The 17,165-nt window shown below is 45.1% G+C and overlaps 1 protein-coding gene and 1 long non-coding RNA gene across 2 annotated transcripts in view; one reads left to right on the top strand and one right to left on the bottom strand.

The window, feature by feature from the left end:
• Window positions 1–17,165, top strand: part of LOC127045963 (uncharacterized) — a 593,465-nt gene that overhangs the window by 238,038 nt on the left and 338,262 nt on the right. The window lies entirely within an intron of this gene.
• Window positions 1–17,165, bottom strand: part of CRHR2 (corticotropin releasing hormone receptor 2) — a 199,314-nt gene that overhangs the window by 99,829 nt on the left and 82,320 nt on the right. The window contains exons 3-4 of the mRNA XM_050942736.1: window positions 15,289–15,374; window positions 8,192–8,298 (exon numbers count right to left, since the gene is read on the bottom strand). Of these exons, the coding sequence (XP_050798693.1) occupies window positions 8,192–8,298; window positions 15,289–15,374 (193 nt within the window). The remainder of the gene's footprint in view (window positions 1–8,191; window positions 8,299–15,288; window positions 15,375–17,165) is intronic.

Genomic DNA, 17,165 nt, shown 5'->3' with positions numbered 1-17,165 from the left:
GACTTAGTTAATGTGCTGCATCTGAGTGCATGACATGGCACTGCTTCATTATCCTCTCCTTCTTCTATGCAGAAATGGATCAGAGAAAGTTAATTTTATACTTAAGCAGTGATGGCACAGATTATGCTTTTTTGGTCTGACTACGTACATCACTAATTACATGATAACATCTCATGTTTTTATATATACCCCGTCCAGAAAATTCTTGCATGTGTCATCATCTGTCTTATGATTTCTACCGAAAATATAGCACAATTTTAAAGGACTACAGAAGAAATTTGTACAAGGTAATTCTTCACACTGATACCCCAGTGACTCAAACATCCCCTGAAAAATAAAATTGAAACACTAACACAAAGAAATCAGGCAAATAAAACAAGCAATTAATACCCTAAGTAGATTTTTCTTTAACCTATAAAGGGAGAAGTGCCAGAGATGCTATAGAGTCCAACAGGGATTTTGCAATTGCTCCTGATTTTATTTGGAAGGCATCCAGATACCATGGTGATGGGTGGCAGGACAAAACCCTAAAATTAGATTAGATAAAATAGAACACGGTGTGCGCACATACACTGAACATCTGCATTGACACTGAAGTCAATGAGAATTGCAAGTGCTCAACGTTTCTGGGGAAAAAATCAGGACTTTTCTACATAAGTGTCTAATTTTAGAGACCCAGGTTTGAAAATATTCATTCTGGTTGCTCTTTTCACAAATACCTTATGTCATTGGCTCTTAACCATTCCTACTGTACCCTTTTCAGGAGCCAGATTTGTCTTGTGTACCCCAAGTTTCACCTCACTTAAAAACTACTTGCTTAAACGAAAATACAAAAGTGTCACAGCGCAGTACTACTGAAAAATTGCTGACTTTTTCATTTGTACCATATAATTATAAAATCAATCTATTGGAATATAAATATTGTATTTACATTTCAATGCAGAAAATATAAAGCAGCATAAACAAGTCATTGTCTGTATGAAATTTTTGTTTGTACTGACTTCACTAGTATTTTTTATGTAGCCTGGTGTAAAACGAGGCAAATGTCTAGATGAGTTGATGGAAGACCTCTATCCCTGGTAAAGAACCACTGCCTTATGTTAGGATCTTTTGTAAAGTAAATGATGCTCACAGCTGCTGATTTACACTTACCACTATCATGGTTAGAAACTGAAATTTCGACTTTGTTTACGATAGGGAAATATTTCAAGAACTTTCCCAGCATTTCCAAGACTAGTTGACCTCCACGGGTATTAGCAACAGAGAGAGGACTAGGGTAGACGGGCCTCTGGCATGTTAGGAAATGTGTCATCTAATCTTGCATAAAGCAGATCTATTCAATATGGTGCTTAAAAGGCTGGCACCCCGTTTATACTAGGGCTCCCAATGCTGCTAATACCAGTAGTGCTGAACCAGCGTTAGCTATAACAGGGAACTCTTTAAAAAATCTCCTTGTTTTAGACTTGGCTTATGGGTGTGTAGTCCATTAACACAGCCCTGCATACATACACTGTTAATGGTTTGTATTACCATAGGACCTAGATGCCCCAAGTCTCATTGGAACCCCACTGTGTTAAGTGCTGTACATAATTCCTGCCCTGAGAAACACACAGTCTAAACCAGAGGTGGGCAAACTACCATCCTGCCCAGTCCTTGAGCTCCTGGCTCGGGAGGCTAGCCCCGGCCCCTCCCCTGCTGCCCCCCTCCCCCACGGCCTCAGCTCACTGTGCTGCCAGTGATCTGGGTGGGGGGCTGCGTGGCAGGCTCTGGCCAGGTGGCACGTTGCCAGACATGCTGCTCTGAAAGGCATGGTAAGGGGACGGGGAGCAGGGGGTGGGTTGGATAAGGGGCAGGGAGTCCTGGGGGCAGTCAGGGGATAGGGAGCATGGGGCAGTTGGATGGGGCGGAGGTTCTGGGGGGCGGTCAGAGGACGGGGAACAGCGGGTTGGATAGGCTTGGGGGCCTGTCAGGGGGCGGTGGTGTGGATAGGGGTTGGGGCTGTCAGGGGACAGGGAGAAGGGGGGGGGGTTGGATAGCGGGTGGGGTCCTGGGGTGAGCGGTCAGGGGCAGGGGGTCCCAGGAGGGGGCAGTCAGGGGACAAGGAACAGGGGAGTTTGAATGGGTGAGGGGTCTTAGGGGAGCAGTCAGGGGGCAGGAAGTGGGAGGGGGCAGATAGGGGGCAGGGGCCAGGCTGTTTGGGGAGGCACAGCCTTCCCTACCTGGCTCTCCATACAGTTTTGGAATCCCAATGTGGACCTCCAGCCAAAATGTTTGCCCACCCCTGATCTAGACAGACAAAGGATGGGAGGGGAAAGAGGAAGACAGTGAGATGCCCAAGGTCGCAGAGTAGGTATGTGGCAGAGCAAAGACTAGTATTCAGGTTTCTCAGACCAATGCCCTTGCCCCTAGTCCATACTGCATCTGATGTACTATAGGAGCTTCAGCCCTTTTGTTCCCTAACACAAAAGGTTGTAACAATGCCTCTCTAGTATCTAATTAGGCAGCGTTTCTTTGCAGAGATCTTTCCTTCAGTCTTGCAGCAGGAGGGAACCCTTCAACATAAACACATAATGGACGGTGCCGAATTCTGCATCCTTAAAGCTACAAACTGAGTGCTCAGCTTCAGTCTCGCCCTGAGCATCTTTTTAACACATCCTGGCACTGCCAGCTTTTGTAACAGAGTCTCAAATACGCCACTTGTTTAAGTCACCATTTAAAGGCATTTTTCATTTTTCATGCCCTGCTGTGATAACTGGCAGACAGAAGTGGATTAAATGAGGTTAGCGAGAGAATGGCATAATGCACACACCTGCTACATTGCATTCATCAGAGGGAATTGCTCTTTTCCCTTGCAAGTGTGAGTGCTGCTGTACAGAAAAGTATATTCAGATGCGTAAATGTCTGAGCCTATATTGCTATGATCACATCAAATGTGGCGAACTTTTAAGTTTCAGTCAGTATTAATTCTGCAAGGTCTCTGCGCAATTTGATCAATTCCCTAGTGTTCAGTATTTGTTAATGCAATGTCCTAGCACTCCATGTTATTAAGCCATCTCTGCAGGGATGCGCTGCCTCTCCCTTGACTGGTTTCTGTATGCCACTCAATCATCTCTTTCATCCTTACCAGCGATACTGCATCAGCTGGCAGAGCTTTCTCAGCAGCCTATGGATCAAGACAGTCAAAGGGACTTCCATGACTTGGGGGAATGGAGACCAGGCCCTTCTGCTTCCAAATACACAGGCTCTTATCAGAGAAGCCAAAGGGGAATCTTGGTTAGTCCCCTCATGGGGTTTCAGAGCCCAGGCAGCAGCCCGAGCCCAAATGTCTACGCTGCAATTTTTATTTCTGCAGCCCGAGCCCACTAACTGGGCCAGCCGGAGCCATGCCGTGGGTCTTTTATTGTAGTGCAGAAGTACCCACCGACACTTAGAGCTGGCTGAAAAACGGCAAACATCTTTCATGAAAAACATTTGAAATATTTTGGAAAAAAAAAAGGCAAAAATGTGAAAGTTAGAAAAAATGAGACCAGTTCTACAAACACTTAGAGCATCTTATTCCAACCCCTGGAGAGCCTGGCTACGCTTACACCAGCCTTGTAAAATTCTGTTTGCCCCAAGTCAGCAACTTTGTCAGGCAAGCACCTCCTGCCAGTCACCACCACGGCATTAAGGGTGGTCTCAAGAAGATTTTTGTGCCTGGGCTGATAAATTCTCATGATAATGTTGCAAGGCTGCACGTATACAGCAATGAGCACGTTAAGACTTTCTTCATTTTCATGTAAAAACCTGTAGCCTGACTCATTCAAACATGAGCTCACATTTTCCCTTTTCCACCTAGAGTTCTTAAAATTCACAGAGTTTTACCATCCACTCTTGGCACAGCAAGGATGCAGGCTTTCCCCAGAGCAAAAGTTATAACAACATTCGTTCCTGGCTGCCGGGTCTCAGTGATCAATGTGGTTGGTCAGTGTTAATAACGGTCATTGACAGCTGTCTAGCTGCAAGCTTTCACAGCATCCTTGTCTTACAGGAAGGAAATTATTTTACAAGGGAGTTAATGATTGCCACGCACCGCCCCCCCAGGGTGCCAGTCACATGTCAGGTGTACTACCACTTGAAGGCAAGCACTGTAGGTACTAGCCCTGCTGGGTCCCAAAAACCACTTAGATACATGGCTACGGGAAAGGGTCCTTTACCAGTGTTGGTAGGAAAGGGAAGGGCAGTCTAGTGGAGATGGGACTTTTCAGGCCTAGTGCCTGAGATGCTCCCTCCAGTCCAGTCTCTAGACAAACAAATAGGAGCTTACGGGTTTCTAAGCCAGGCTCAGTTAGTCTCTCTCATTGGGGCCCCTCCGCATTGGCTCCTTGTGCAGCCACTGCTGCTCCCCCACACAGACTTGCACCCAGGCACAGCCTGGTCCAGACGCAGCTCTGCACATGGTTCCTGGGCATTCTGCTTCGAATTCAGCTTCTCTCCAGCTCCCAGCTCGCCACATGGCTGCTGCTTCAGCTTCTCTGCAGCTCCTGGCTACCCGGGCAGCTGCTGCTCTCATAGGGTTGTCAACTTTCTAATTGCACAAAACTGAACACCCCTGCCCTGGCATTCTCCGAGGCTTTGCCACTTCTCTGAGGTCCCGTCCCCTGCTCGCTCCATCCCCCCTCCCTCCATCACTGGCTCGCCCCCACTCTCACTCACTTTCACCAGGCTGGGGCAGGGGTTGGGGTGTGGAGGGGGGTATGGGCTCTGGGCTGGAGCTGCAGGCTCTGGGTGAGGCCAGAAATGAGGGGTTCAGGGTGAAGGAGAGGAGTCCAGGCTGGGGCAGGGGGTTGGAATACAGGGTAGGTGGGATGTGGGTTCTGGGGTGGGGCTCTGGCTGGAATGTGGGTTCTGGGGTTGGGCCAGGGATGAGGGATTTGGGGTGAAAGAGGGGGCTCTGGGCTGGGGCTGAGGGGTTCAGAGTGTAGGAGGGGGTGTGGATGTGGGCTCTGGGGTGGGGCAGTGAGTTGGGGTTTGAGGGGGGTTGCGAGGTGTGGGTTCCGGGAGGATGTTTGGGTGCAGGAGGGCACTCTGGGCTGGGGCAGGGGATTGGGGTGCAGGAGGAGGTGCACTTGGTTATGTGTGGGTAGGATCTGTGTCTGCAGAGGGATGACTTAAGCCTTTAATGTCTGGTGCCTAGAATATGCAGCCCTTGAGTTAACATGGTAGCAAGGCACCATGCAATTGGCACTGAGTAAGACTCCAAAGCACACTGCAGAAGACAAGCACCATGGAACAAACACACCTGGCCCCTGCAGAGAGAGCCCACTGCTTCTTTTAAATGGTTATTATTCCTCGTGAACAGATGCTGGGCTGGCAGCACCAGGGAAGGAGGTCCGCTGCTCTGCCCCTAAAACAGCACAGGTTTACCTGGCACTGCCTCAGCCTGGACCTTGAGGGACCACCTTAAGGAATGAGATGGTAGTTTAATCTCTTTGTCTGTTAGAACATTGGCTTCTCTGATAAGGACATCTGGTTCACTGGCTACTCAACTGATAGTCCACAGCCCTATTTCACACAGGCCATTAAAGAGTCATCAGGTGGTAATGATTTGTAAGTCACTTCTAGCTTTGGGCCTGATGCTCTCTTCTACCTGCCCTGCCAGACTAAAAGAAAAGCTGACAGATTGGGGGTAGGTGGAGCAGCAGCTCCACAGTGTACTCCCCATCCACTGGAGCTTTCCTTCCATGGCAACTGTGGCTTGGGAGCAGGCACGTCACAGAGCTAAGGACATGGGGTTGGAGGGGGAAGGGGAGAGGAGGAAGATAGCTAGAAGTAAACAGGTCTGGTTCTGGCAGATGGTTCTACTACTGCTTGTAGCATTTAGTCCTGCTTATTTTATGAGAGAATATTCTGAATTCCCTTATTTTTTGCTACTTAATCAATGCCCTCACACATCCAGAATAAAAAAAAAATCAAAAAAAAAAAATAGAAAAAAGCCACCACTGTTTCGCTTGTAGAACAATTTTTTAAGGAAAATATGTGAAATATTTTTTGGGTAAAAAAAAAGAACTGCACAACAGGAATCTGGATCATGGACAATGGACCCGATCCTCAGCTGCTGTGAAGGCAGCTGCGCTGAGATCAATGGAGCTTATGCTGATTTACACCAGCCAAGGATCCAGTGCAATAATCATAAGGACTTTTGATACTAAAATGACCCAGATGTGTGCTGTATAGTACCACAGATGATCATTTAAAAACATGTTAGTATTAGATAATATATTAATTCATGGCATCAATAAAGGTAGCAGATACTACAGTGATGAACATGGGATATGAGTCTATCTAGAACAGAAACCACTAAAATACTGCAATCATTTTTAATACAAAACTCTGAAGTTGACTAGTGGGCTTAAGGCTGGACTTAAGGCTCAAGGTTTACAAGGCAAAAAACTAATTTACAAGAGAGCAACTAGGTTACTTCTAAATTAGAAGCTAGGCAAATTACACATTTATGAAGAATTATCTAATTGCAGCTTCCTTATTTACCTAGGCATTTATAAAAGATTTAGATTCAGAGAGGGAATGTAGTTAAAATGAATTATTTGCATCTTTTATTAGATAAAAATTAACCAAGGTGCCCAGACATTATGGTGATTAATGATATAGAAACAGTAAAGAGTCTGGAAGGTTAAAATGTCAGATGCCTTCTTGGAGAGCTCTCAGATATATTGGACGATAATGTTTTTTCTTCCACTATTCTAGTATAGATGTTCCATGAAAAAATTTGGTGTGGGGGGGAAAGAGGAGATGATGGGTCAGATGTTGATAAATTCGTTACTCTTTGTAGGGTGGCCCAAGAGCAGGACTTTGAGTAGGCGCCGGAGCATGATTGGCCAAATTCTGCAGCAATGTTAACTCATGCCATCTTCATGAAAAACACCCTTCACTGCCATCATGTAATCCCTACAAAAGCCACACACAACTATGGCTCCCAGTTGAAAACAGTCAATGATGTAAAATTAACCAGTGGTTCTGCCAGCAGTCCCATATCCTCTCCCCAGGCCTTGCTCTCCTGGTGGTAACTTCTGCTCCCAACATAGAGGAGAGCTCATATCTGGTTTCAGTGATTCACCTGTCCTGGGCCCTGGCTGCCCAGTGATGATGGTGGTATAAGAACCTACACAAAAGAGAAATCTGAAGGTCCTTATTCAGTTTATGCACAGTTCCTATTTAGGTGAACGCCTAAGGATTTCAATGGGAGAAGGATCATTTCTGAGCACTGTAAAAGGTGGAGGAAGTTGATAGTTGCCATGATGGGCTTGATCCACTGAAGTCAATGGTAAGACTCCACTGAGTTCTCATTGGCTCATGCCCAGTTCGTACATGCAGTTCCTGATTGCGTGCAGATGATTATGCGCATGCCCATTGAGAACGCTGGCTAGGCTGGTGAAGGGACTTAACAGAAATTAACACGGGTGGTGCCAACAAGGGTTTTCGTCAAAGGACAATACACGTGACCAAAACAGAGATTTAGTCCAGTCCCAGAACCCTGAGTGCAAGGCTCCCTTCCTTCTCACGGGCAGGCTCCTGCATCTCTCTCTCAAGCACCAATGTATAGTGCTTCCTCTGAGAGCCAGTGCAAGAGCCAGGGGAAGCTACAATTAGAATCAAGGTTTATTCTTTGCAGGCTGGTCACTGGGGGTGACAATCCCAAACACTTAGCGAGTTTTCATCCCAACTAATGGTGGCGATGGAACAGGTAAAACTGATCCAAAACCCACTGGAGTCAAAGGAAAGACTCCCAATGACCCGAGTGGGCTTTGGATCAGGCACTCACTCATCAGCTAGCATGTAACACGCCTCATTTCCATGCATTTGCATAGCAATTTGCAAGCTGACCCACTCAAATACCAGCTCACGTATCCTTCCCTTATCAAGCGCTCTTTGCATTCACAGGTTCTCTGCTGTAGCATTAAATCATTGAGTTTTACTTCTGAATACAAATAGGGCTCTTAGCACAGAGCAGTAGCACATCACTGATATATTATATGCACAGTAATCAGTGGAAATGCCATACACAGTGAGAAGAATTAGATCTATATAGTTTTCCAACACCATACACAATCTGGAGGATGTTATCACAGGGACTGAGTAACATGAAATCGTCACACACCCAAGAAAATTAACCGAATATGAATAGATTACTCACCTCAAGCACAAGAAAAGCATAAAGGCAAGAATCAGCGCTCCTATAGATATACAGTGCCCCAGGTAGTTTATGATGAGAGCAATCTTGTAATGGAGTGCATACTTCCTCTGGAGACAAAGAGATAACATGATTAAATCAGCAGAGTCTCGGGGCACCGACATTAAGGAACAGTTAATCAGTTTAGGAAACGATAATTACTTTTCTTGATTGTAAGATGATGTTATTATAATGACCCAAGGGCTACAGTTTATGGATTAGCCAAGCATATTGTCCAGACATAAACAAGCAGTTCTAACTACAACGTATGTTTCATTTGGATTTTTTTCCATACAGATCTGGCCAAACAGAACTTTTCTCTGGAATTTCAAAAGGTTTCAGTATTACCTGGCTTAAATCTTCACACCTTAAAGCCAGCTATGGTGTCAAAGGCACAGGACACTCTGGAAAGACAAACTTCTCACGATTCCGACAGGAAATGAGATGGCAAAATTAATTTCTTTGTTAGATGTTCAGATATTTATTCAGTAGCCAGTGTTAAAGTTAGGCTGGTTTCCCATATATTAACTCTAATGGTTAAACTTTGCTCATGAAAATAAATAATAAATAATATTCTGTGTCACTGAAGCACTTTGCAAACTAAGGGTCTGAGCCTTCAAAATCATATTTGAATTCATAAAGATTTGAAAGAGCTGGAATCTGGTGATCTGAGCACAGGACCGGGAGACCCCAAATTCTAAACCCAGTTTTGACAGTGATTGCTCTGTGGCAAACTTTCATGTACATTTCTCTCTGTCACAAGGTATTGTAAAAATAAATCAGATAGGCCCTGATCCTGCAGACACAGGTCTAATTTTAAGCACATGAATACGCCCATTGAAATCAATGGGATTTGTTTTGTGTTTAACTGATTAATTTTTACAACAAATACATAAAAGATTGCCTGTAGTCAGAAGGAAGCAGCCCATATTTCATGCTAGTGGGTGGTAAGAATGCAGTATTAAAATGAACACTAGCACTGGTAGAAAGCCAGCAAAGATTTTCCATTGAAAATTTTAAAGTAAAAAGAGAAACATTTTCCTTTTATTCCAATTTTTCATTGAATATATAAGTTTTTTGAGTAAATGGAAAATTTTCCGTTTCTCCCCCCTTTCTATCATTTTCCCCTCCTCACACTTGGTCCCACTGGAAGGCAAAATTAAAAAAAAAGAGAGAAAGGGAGAGGAAGCTTCAGAAAATGAAAAGCAATTTTTTTTTTGGTTGTCAAAACCCAACAATTTCAGTTTCCCATCAAAACTCCCTTAGGCCAAAATGAAAATTTCCATCAAAAATTCTCATTTCAGTTGAAAAATCCTTTGTGGTCACATAAGGTTTTGAGGAATGATTTTCTAACAGCTGAAGTAAATAGCTTTCTCAGTGGTGAAAAATGAACCCCCCCGCCCAACAGGTCCCTAGAAAGACTGCCCTGCAGGCAACATTTTCATGATCAAATCTACCTAAGTCTTCAGCAGACAGCATAATATGCTGTCCTTTGAGAGAACTAAGTTATATGTGGAGGGGGAGTTAAGTGCATTCTGAAATCCCCTAAACTCTCATCCTCATCTGCCCATTTCTGAATAGCCCTGAGAAAGAACAGAAACAAGAATCAAACAACCTGACCTTTATTATACCAATGTCATCGGATAACCAAAGGGGTAAGGAATGGCTTATAATTTGAACTGTACCTAACTCATCAAATGGCAGTTTGCATACATCATTCATGTAAAATATATTGATCCGATGCATTATAGTCTTTATTTTTTGCTTAAATGCCATTTGAGTGCTAAGCACTTTCTGGAATAATATAATATTTCCTCCTGCCTAGAAGAGCTTACATTGTAAATTAGATATTACTCATCTCATTTGTGTCATAACTATTATTTTAACTTTGCACATACTGTACAGTGTTACAGTTTTGAAGACAAACTTTGAAATATGAACTTCCTTTTCAAACACTGGCACCAGGGAGGAAAAAGGACCACCTTTGCTGTTGATAATGCTAAAAACAGACTCAGGTTTTCCCCAAGGCAAACTCAGAACCCGTAGAGAGAAACATGGTATTAATGCCTGTAAAACACTGGGCTGATATGGTGGTAAAGCCACCCATGGCCCGTCTATGCTAGAGTTCACATCACATGTAGAAACTGGAGCAACAGCAGCAGTGCTGCAAAACGTTGACACATTTTTTCCTACAGCCAACCTACCCATCCCCCCAGTCAATGAAAGCTCTGCTAATGAATGGTATATTGCAGCCCCAACCCCGCCCTTCCCCATGTCTTGTTCACATAGAGGATAATAATCTACTGCTGCTGCCAGACAGATGACACCTTCAGTTCAAGTAGCTGATGTCAGTTTTGCACTGCTGAAGTTACCAGGGTAAAATCCTGCTGCTAGCTCACGAGGCAGCTCCTAACACTAACAAGTGGATGAAGAGTCATCTAGTATACAGAATAACATGGCCTTGTCATATCAGCCATGTCTACCAGCTGTGTCGTATCAGCCATGTCTACCAGCCGTGTCATATCAGCCATGTCATGCTATACACACTAGAATGAGACCGATTGGCTGATATGACATAGTGACAATCATTACTGATAACGTGGTCGTGCTGCACATATAGCAACATTGTTTCGAGTCAGTCTCTATCGGTTAAACTGGGACCAGGTGCAGGAAAACCAATTCAGTGTCTTGGATTCACAGGGCTGGTCCAAATTGTCTCTTTACAGCCAGAGTTCAAACAAACGCAAGATGCCTTTCTTCCTTCAAGAGACTTTCCCTGTCCCAGCTGGGGTGTGATTCCCTAATCTCTCCAAACCATCATGGCCAACGACTCAACATCTGACTGTAATCATAGCTCCACTTAACCGAGCACATCTCCTCAGCCTGAGCTGGATCTCATTTTCTGCTGGTCGAGTCCCCAGACAGTTCCTGCAGAAAGGGCAAGTATCTCTAACCCTGCTGAAGCATTTTGCAGGCTCTGCAGAGTGTCTGGTCAGTCTAGATTTCATCCCATAGCTGCACTGAATTATCATGTCTAGAAGCCCTGACTGTTAGTGCTGGCACTGTCCACTACCTGGGTCTTACTGCACACAACACACACATTTTCTAGAGTCTCTTGAAGGGCTGGTTTGAATTGACCTGTGAGACAAAGGAAAACTAGGAGCCCAGTTGTCTACGCTAACTCAAGGCTTCTGTATTGTCTCCCAAAATATTCCTTTAGGCTCCTGGGGGCTTTGACATCCCATGTACCATTTTGCGACACAGCCATATTTGTTGGCTCCTGCTCTATCTCCTAACGCAGCTACTTCTCGCCCCTTCTCTCTTAGCAATGTCAGAACATGGTCGCCCACCAAGCTTACGCAGAACAAAACCAGATGTGCCCCGTGCGCAGGTGCAGCTACAGAAAGTCCCCCTTTTACAGCGTCTTGTGCACTCTCGAATGGCCTGCGAATGAGAACGGTACTTCAGGCCAGTTATGGAGAAGGTTTGCATGAGGGCTAGCTCAGTGGTTTGAGAATTGCCTTGCTAAACCCAGGGTTGTGAGTTCACTCCTTGAGAGGACTGCTAAGGGATCTAGGGCACAATCAGTACTTGGCCCTGCTAGTAAAGGCAGGGGACTGGACTCAATGATCTTTCAAGGTCCCTTCCAGCTCTATGAGATAGGTGTATATCTCCATATATTATAAGCAGAGGGGCTGAGCTGAAACCATACATCAGTTTCCCTGAATGCTACTGAACAGTTGTCAGATCATAAGCACTCCTGGTCACCCAAAAGTGCAGGGGGTGGGGCACTGCCCATCACTCAGGGGGAATTTAGAAGTTAAGTGACCAGAATATGATGCACTAGCCATCCCCATTTACATAAGGGGCCCCTCTTCAATGGGACTATTCCTGAGAGTAAAGTTAAGCATGTGTGTTTGTGGAACTCCCTCGTGAGTGTGTGCTAAAGGCCGCCACCCCCCCCATGTGTCTGTTATTCCCCCAGCTAGTGCTTTTGGCTCTGCAGCTTTCCAGTTCCGTTCCTGGTGCACCAGTCACATTTGAAGAATCAGAGCCCAGCTTCCTCTGAAGATAAGGATTTAGGCTCCTGAGCATAAGCATCCAGGCCTGAAAATGGCACCTTTTTCTATTAAAAACAGACAGAAGAATGTGGTCACTTGGCACCAACTTGCTGATCTGTGGCATCTGTTAGGGTTATTCAGTAACAACAGCGCATGCATGTGGGTGCATCTCACTTTTAATCAAAAAGGAAATTACAAGGAATCTGTGGGGAACACATTTGTTCACAAATCAACCCAGGTTTAATTCTGACATCTGAGCGCCAGTTAGGTGTTTCAAGAATATTCATAACCTTTAATACTTGTGAAGTTTGCCATAACCCTTTAAGGATCTGCTAAATGAGTTTTTAAGCTTTAGCAAACACAGAAGGCTTTTGGGCACAGGGAATCACAGCTTTTATATACTTAAGAAATAAGTGGCTTAAAAAGTTTTATCATATTATCCTAGCTGCAGGATTTTAAAGCAAAGAGCAAAGGAGAAAATCCCCTAATGCAGCGGCAACATCTATCCAATCTCTGCAAACAAAGCTCATCTGTATTTGCCTTTACTAGGATGTTAACTGTTCAAAGTCATGCAAGAAAAAGAAGATGTGGGTTTAGAATGGGTTTCCCTGGACAGGAACAGCAAAAGATACTATTTGGGCTTGAGTGCACCACACCTGCCTGATCTAAGTTAAAGGAAACATATTTCTTGCTCTAAAATCACCTTCTCCCGTCCAGGGCACCAGTCAGTTTCAGTATAGATCTACAAAAGTCATGTGTTGTGACTTCACTACTAGTGCAATCACCCTCATGACGGCACGATAGACATACTCTCACACACCAACTCCAATTTCTGCCTTAAATCTCACCTCTTTCCACTAGCTTACCACCAACCAACCACCTCTCATGCTGCATTACTAGGTCTCACAATATGCAATGCTATTCTTCAGGCTCCAACTCCTGGAGTCATGGGATGTAAGAGAATCTCAGGGTTCATTTTTAAAATAAATGTAAGTGTCTAGCCCGCCTGGTTGCAGTGAAGAGCTTGAAAACATGACCTGAGTGCACTCGAAAGACTTGGAAACCAACCAAAAGGGAAATGAAAAGCAGCCCATTATTTATATTTTTAAACAAATCATGATTTCGAAGGCACTCTCAAGATTTTGGGGGCTCTGTCTGACTCATGAATGTTGAATACTTGGGGTTGGCAATATGGTGAGTCCTGTGCTGTCTATTCTTGCTTTCATGCCTGCCCTTAATCCACCTTAACATATAAGTCACATTAAATGAAAGCAAAACGTTGGAATGAACGATTGAATTCTGAACACGAGCCAGCTATTTTTGGTGCTTCCCTCCCTGTCCCCTCTCCTTTGCTAGAAGGAGGGCTAATTTAGATTATAAACTTCTCAGTCAGGTGGGACTTCATCTTCACATATGTTTGTAAAGGGCCTTGCACCTCTCCAGGAAAGGAGAGAAAAAAACAAAGAAGTATCTGTAAATCCCTGTGCTTCTAGCGTGAAATTCATCCCTGGGCAGAGAGCTAGCACAAAGCCTAGGTACCACTTACAAACAGGAGAATAAAAAGGATTAAACTGGCACAGGGATGTTGATCCTGTGCTCTGTGCAAGGGTGAACTTCCCTTTCATCTACAAGGCGAGGCTGCCAATCTGATAACACAGAATTGCACACAAAGCTTCCAGCCTTCTTGAAAGGGTCTGTAGAATTTAACAAAGAGGAATAACTTTTCCGTAAGCTCTTGTGTATTACAGGGTGTGCTGGCTCTGCTAAAGTTAGGTGCAGTCCAACCCTTCTGTTACAGGGCTACATTATTGTCAGTTCTCCCTGTTTCTGCTGATGATAAAATGAGGTTGAGGATTGGGAATGCTTGGGACTGAAAGATGCCATGTGCCTTGCGGGACCAGGTAGTAAAAACATACCAGGCAGCAGTGAATATATTAGTACAGTACTAGTAGTAACAATGGTATTACAGTAGCAGCTATTGACCCCAAACTACATTCAGTCCCCATTGTGCTAGGTGCTGCACAAACACAGAGTAAGAGGCAGTCCCTGCCCCAAAGAGCTCACAGTCTAAGTAGCCCAGACAGACTGAGGTGATGTCTATGCTGCATGTATAGACATTCCTTGAGCAACAATGGCAGGGGAGCTGTGGCAGCACAGGCTGCACAAACCCACCCAGAGGGTGTGCAGAGAGGGGGGCAAGCAGGGGCACGGTTTCCCCCCCAAAATCTCCATGTGTCCCTGCAGCCCGGAGAGGGAGAAAGCTGAGCTCCTCACCCCCTGCTGGAGTCCCACATTCTCTCTGCCTTCACACACTCCCACTCACCTCAGTGGGGGTCTGCAAAGCAGGCAGCAGCACTGGGACTGCAGCAGCAGGGAAGGAAAAGCAGTAGGCTGCAGCTGTGAGGATGTGGGGAGGAGGATCTAAGCCAGCAGGCCAGCCGCTCTGCTGTTTCCTCCCTCCCTGGACTGCACAGACAGGAAGAGTGCTGCTACCAGGGGGAGCTGTTCCTGGGTGTCCCCTTTAGAGATGTCCCGAGAAATCTGGGGGTGGGGGATGTCATGTGAACCTTTCTTTTCTGTGTTTAATGTGCCCCTCCAAAAACGTTCAAATTTAAATTCCTGTGCACTTCCCTGAACCCACTCAGGACTCAGGATATGCACTTGACCGACTATTTGGTGCTGCTGTGGCTTCAGTGCTGTTATTTGAGCGAGCATGATCAAAGCTGGCTTGAGGATGTCTGCACGTGCTGAAGTCACACCACTGGTTGGAGTGCAGACATAACCAAAGAATGGGAGTGTTACTGTACCTCTCCCCCTTTTTAATAGAGATACACAGTAAATGACTTGCCGAAGGTCCCACTGGGACCTGTGGTAGAGCCAGAAATAGAATCTTAATTTCCTGAGTCCCAGACTAGCACCTTAACCACAAGACCCTCCTTCTTTTCCAGCACGCTGAGAAAAATGACATTTGGAAAAATAGAGAGAAAGCGAGATACAGACCTTGTCGTCCAGAATAGGTTCGCACTGAGAGTAGTTGATCTTGGAAGCCCATGTCCCGTTTCCCAGGCATTCTCTGTAGGCGTTTCCTAATAGGGACCAAAATAAATAAATAAATGCACAAGTTAACCACACAACCCCCCCCCCCCCCGCCCGACACACACGGTGATAGCTTTACAGGTATAGATGTTAAATGAGAGTCTTTTCTCTGGGTAAATAATGAATTCTGCCTCTGTAGGCTTTGCAGAATAGATAACCTGCCACACTCAGGAAGACAGGAAAGGACTGTGAAAAACACAGAAAAAAGCAGCTTAAAAATAAGGTACATTTTTGCATGTGCCTGTATCTCCCCTCTGCAGTCCCTCGAGGGCACCCACTCTAGGCTCCTGGTTCTGTAGCTGCCACCTCTTTGGGGCAGAGATTTTTGTCTCTCTCCTTCCTGACTGGGACTTTTCCAGTCTGCACAGTTCCCTGCTTTCATGGTGATATTCCCAGTAAACCAGACAGCACACACAGGCCAGCATCTGTGCTTTGCTTTCTCTCCAATGGCTATGAACAGCTGTAATTGCCAGCAGTTACAAGTTACCACACATTTATTCTTAAGCAAGCACATTTATTCTTAAGGAGAAAACATTAAGGAGAAAACATTAAAAAAACAAAACAAAACCCCACATGCACGCTAACTAGCTCAACAGAGACACCCACCAACTCCAACAAGGGCTCTGGTAGGAGTCACTCCTTCAAACCCCACCACAGGGTTTATCTGTGGTTAAAAGTTTTTAACAGCCTTAGCTCCGAACTATCACCACCATGCATAGCTTAGTTTTTCTTTTATACAGTTGGACCTTTGATATTGAGACTCTGGAATCAGATGATCAGCAGATAGTGGTCCCATCCTCAGACTGTAGCTTCAGAAGGTTGGTTTTGGCATAGCCAGGAGGTGAGGGATTTGCATTCACCTCTCCCTAGAGACTCCTGAAGCAAACAGCTTGATACTGTTTGTCCCAAGAGTCCATTCATGTCTGGTACACTGTTCAAAACAGTCCTTTGAAGTTCAGAACACTTCCCAAGATTCACAGCACATCTCCCCCCACAGAGTTTACATACAATCCCACTCATTAGAATACACAAACCATTCAATACAACGGACCCAGGGCACACTTAAATTTAATTCAATAAGGTTTCTCAAGGATATTGCAGGAAATTGCCATCTCTCTCACAGACTTATGAAAAGGAGGTTAAATAAATTGTGCAAAAATGTTAGTGAACATTTGGGTGCCTAATGCCACAACTTGGAGTGTGTCATGTAGTTTACAAAGTTGTTACTATACATACTAGGGCCTTGTTTCCCTCTCCCTTACACTGGTATAAACTGGGAGTAAGGCCAGGTCTACATTGCAAAGTTTTGATGGCATAGCTGTCGGCCAGGAGTGTTAAGAAATCACACCCCTAACTGACATAGCTATGACGACAAAACTCCCAGAGTGTTTCTGTCAGCATAGCTACCGTCATTAGACACATAGACTTTAAGGTCAGAAGGGACCATTATGATCATCTAGTCTGACCTCCTGCACAATGCAGGCCACAGAATCTCACCCATCCACTCCTGTAACAAACCCCTAACCTATGTCTGAGTTATTGAAGTCCTCAAATTGTGGTTTGAAGACCTCAAGCTGCAAAGAATCCTCCAGCAAGTGACCCATGCCCCATGCTGCAGAGGAAGGCGAAAAACCTCCAGGGCCTCTGCCAATCTGCCCTGGAGGAAAATTCCTTCCCGAGCCCAAATATGGCGATCAGTAAAACCCTGAGCATGTGGGGAAGACTCACTAGCCAGCACCCAGGAAAGAATTCTCTGAAGTAACTCGGATCCCACTCCATCT

This window comes from Gopherus flavomarginatus, chromosome 2 (assembly GCF_025201925.1).
Source record: "Gopherus flavomarginatus isolate rGopFla2 chromosome 2, rGopFla2.mat.asm, whole genome shotgun sequence".
NCBI lineage: Eukaryota > Metazoa > Chordata > Testudines > Testudinidae > Gopherus > Gopherus flavomarginatus.
The sequence above is the reverse complement of the archived record's forward strand: the minus strand, read 5'-3'. Positions and strand labels throughout refer to the sequence as shown.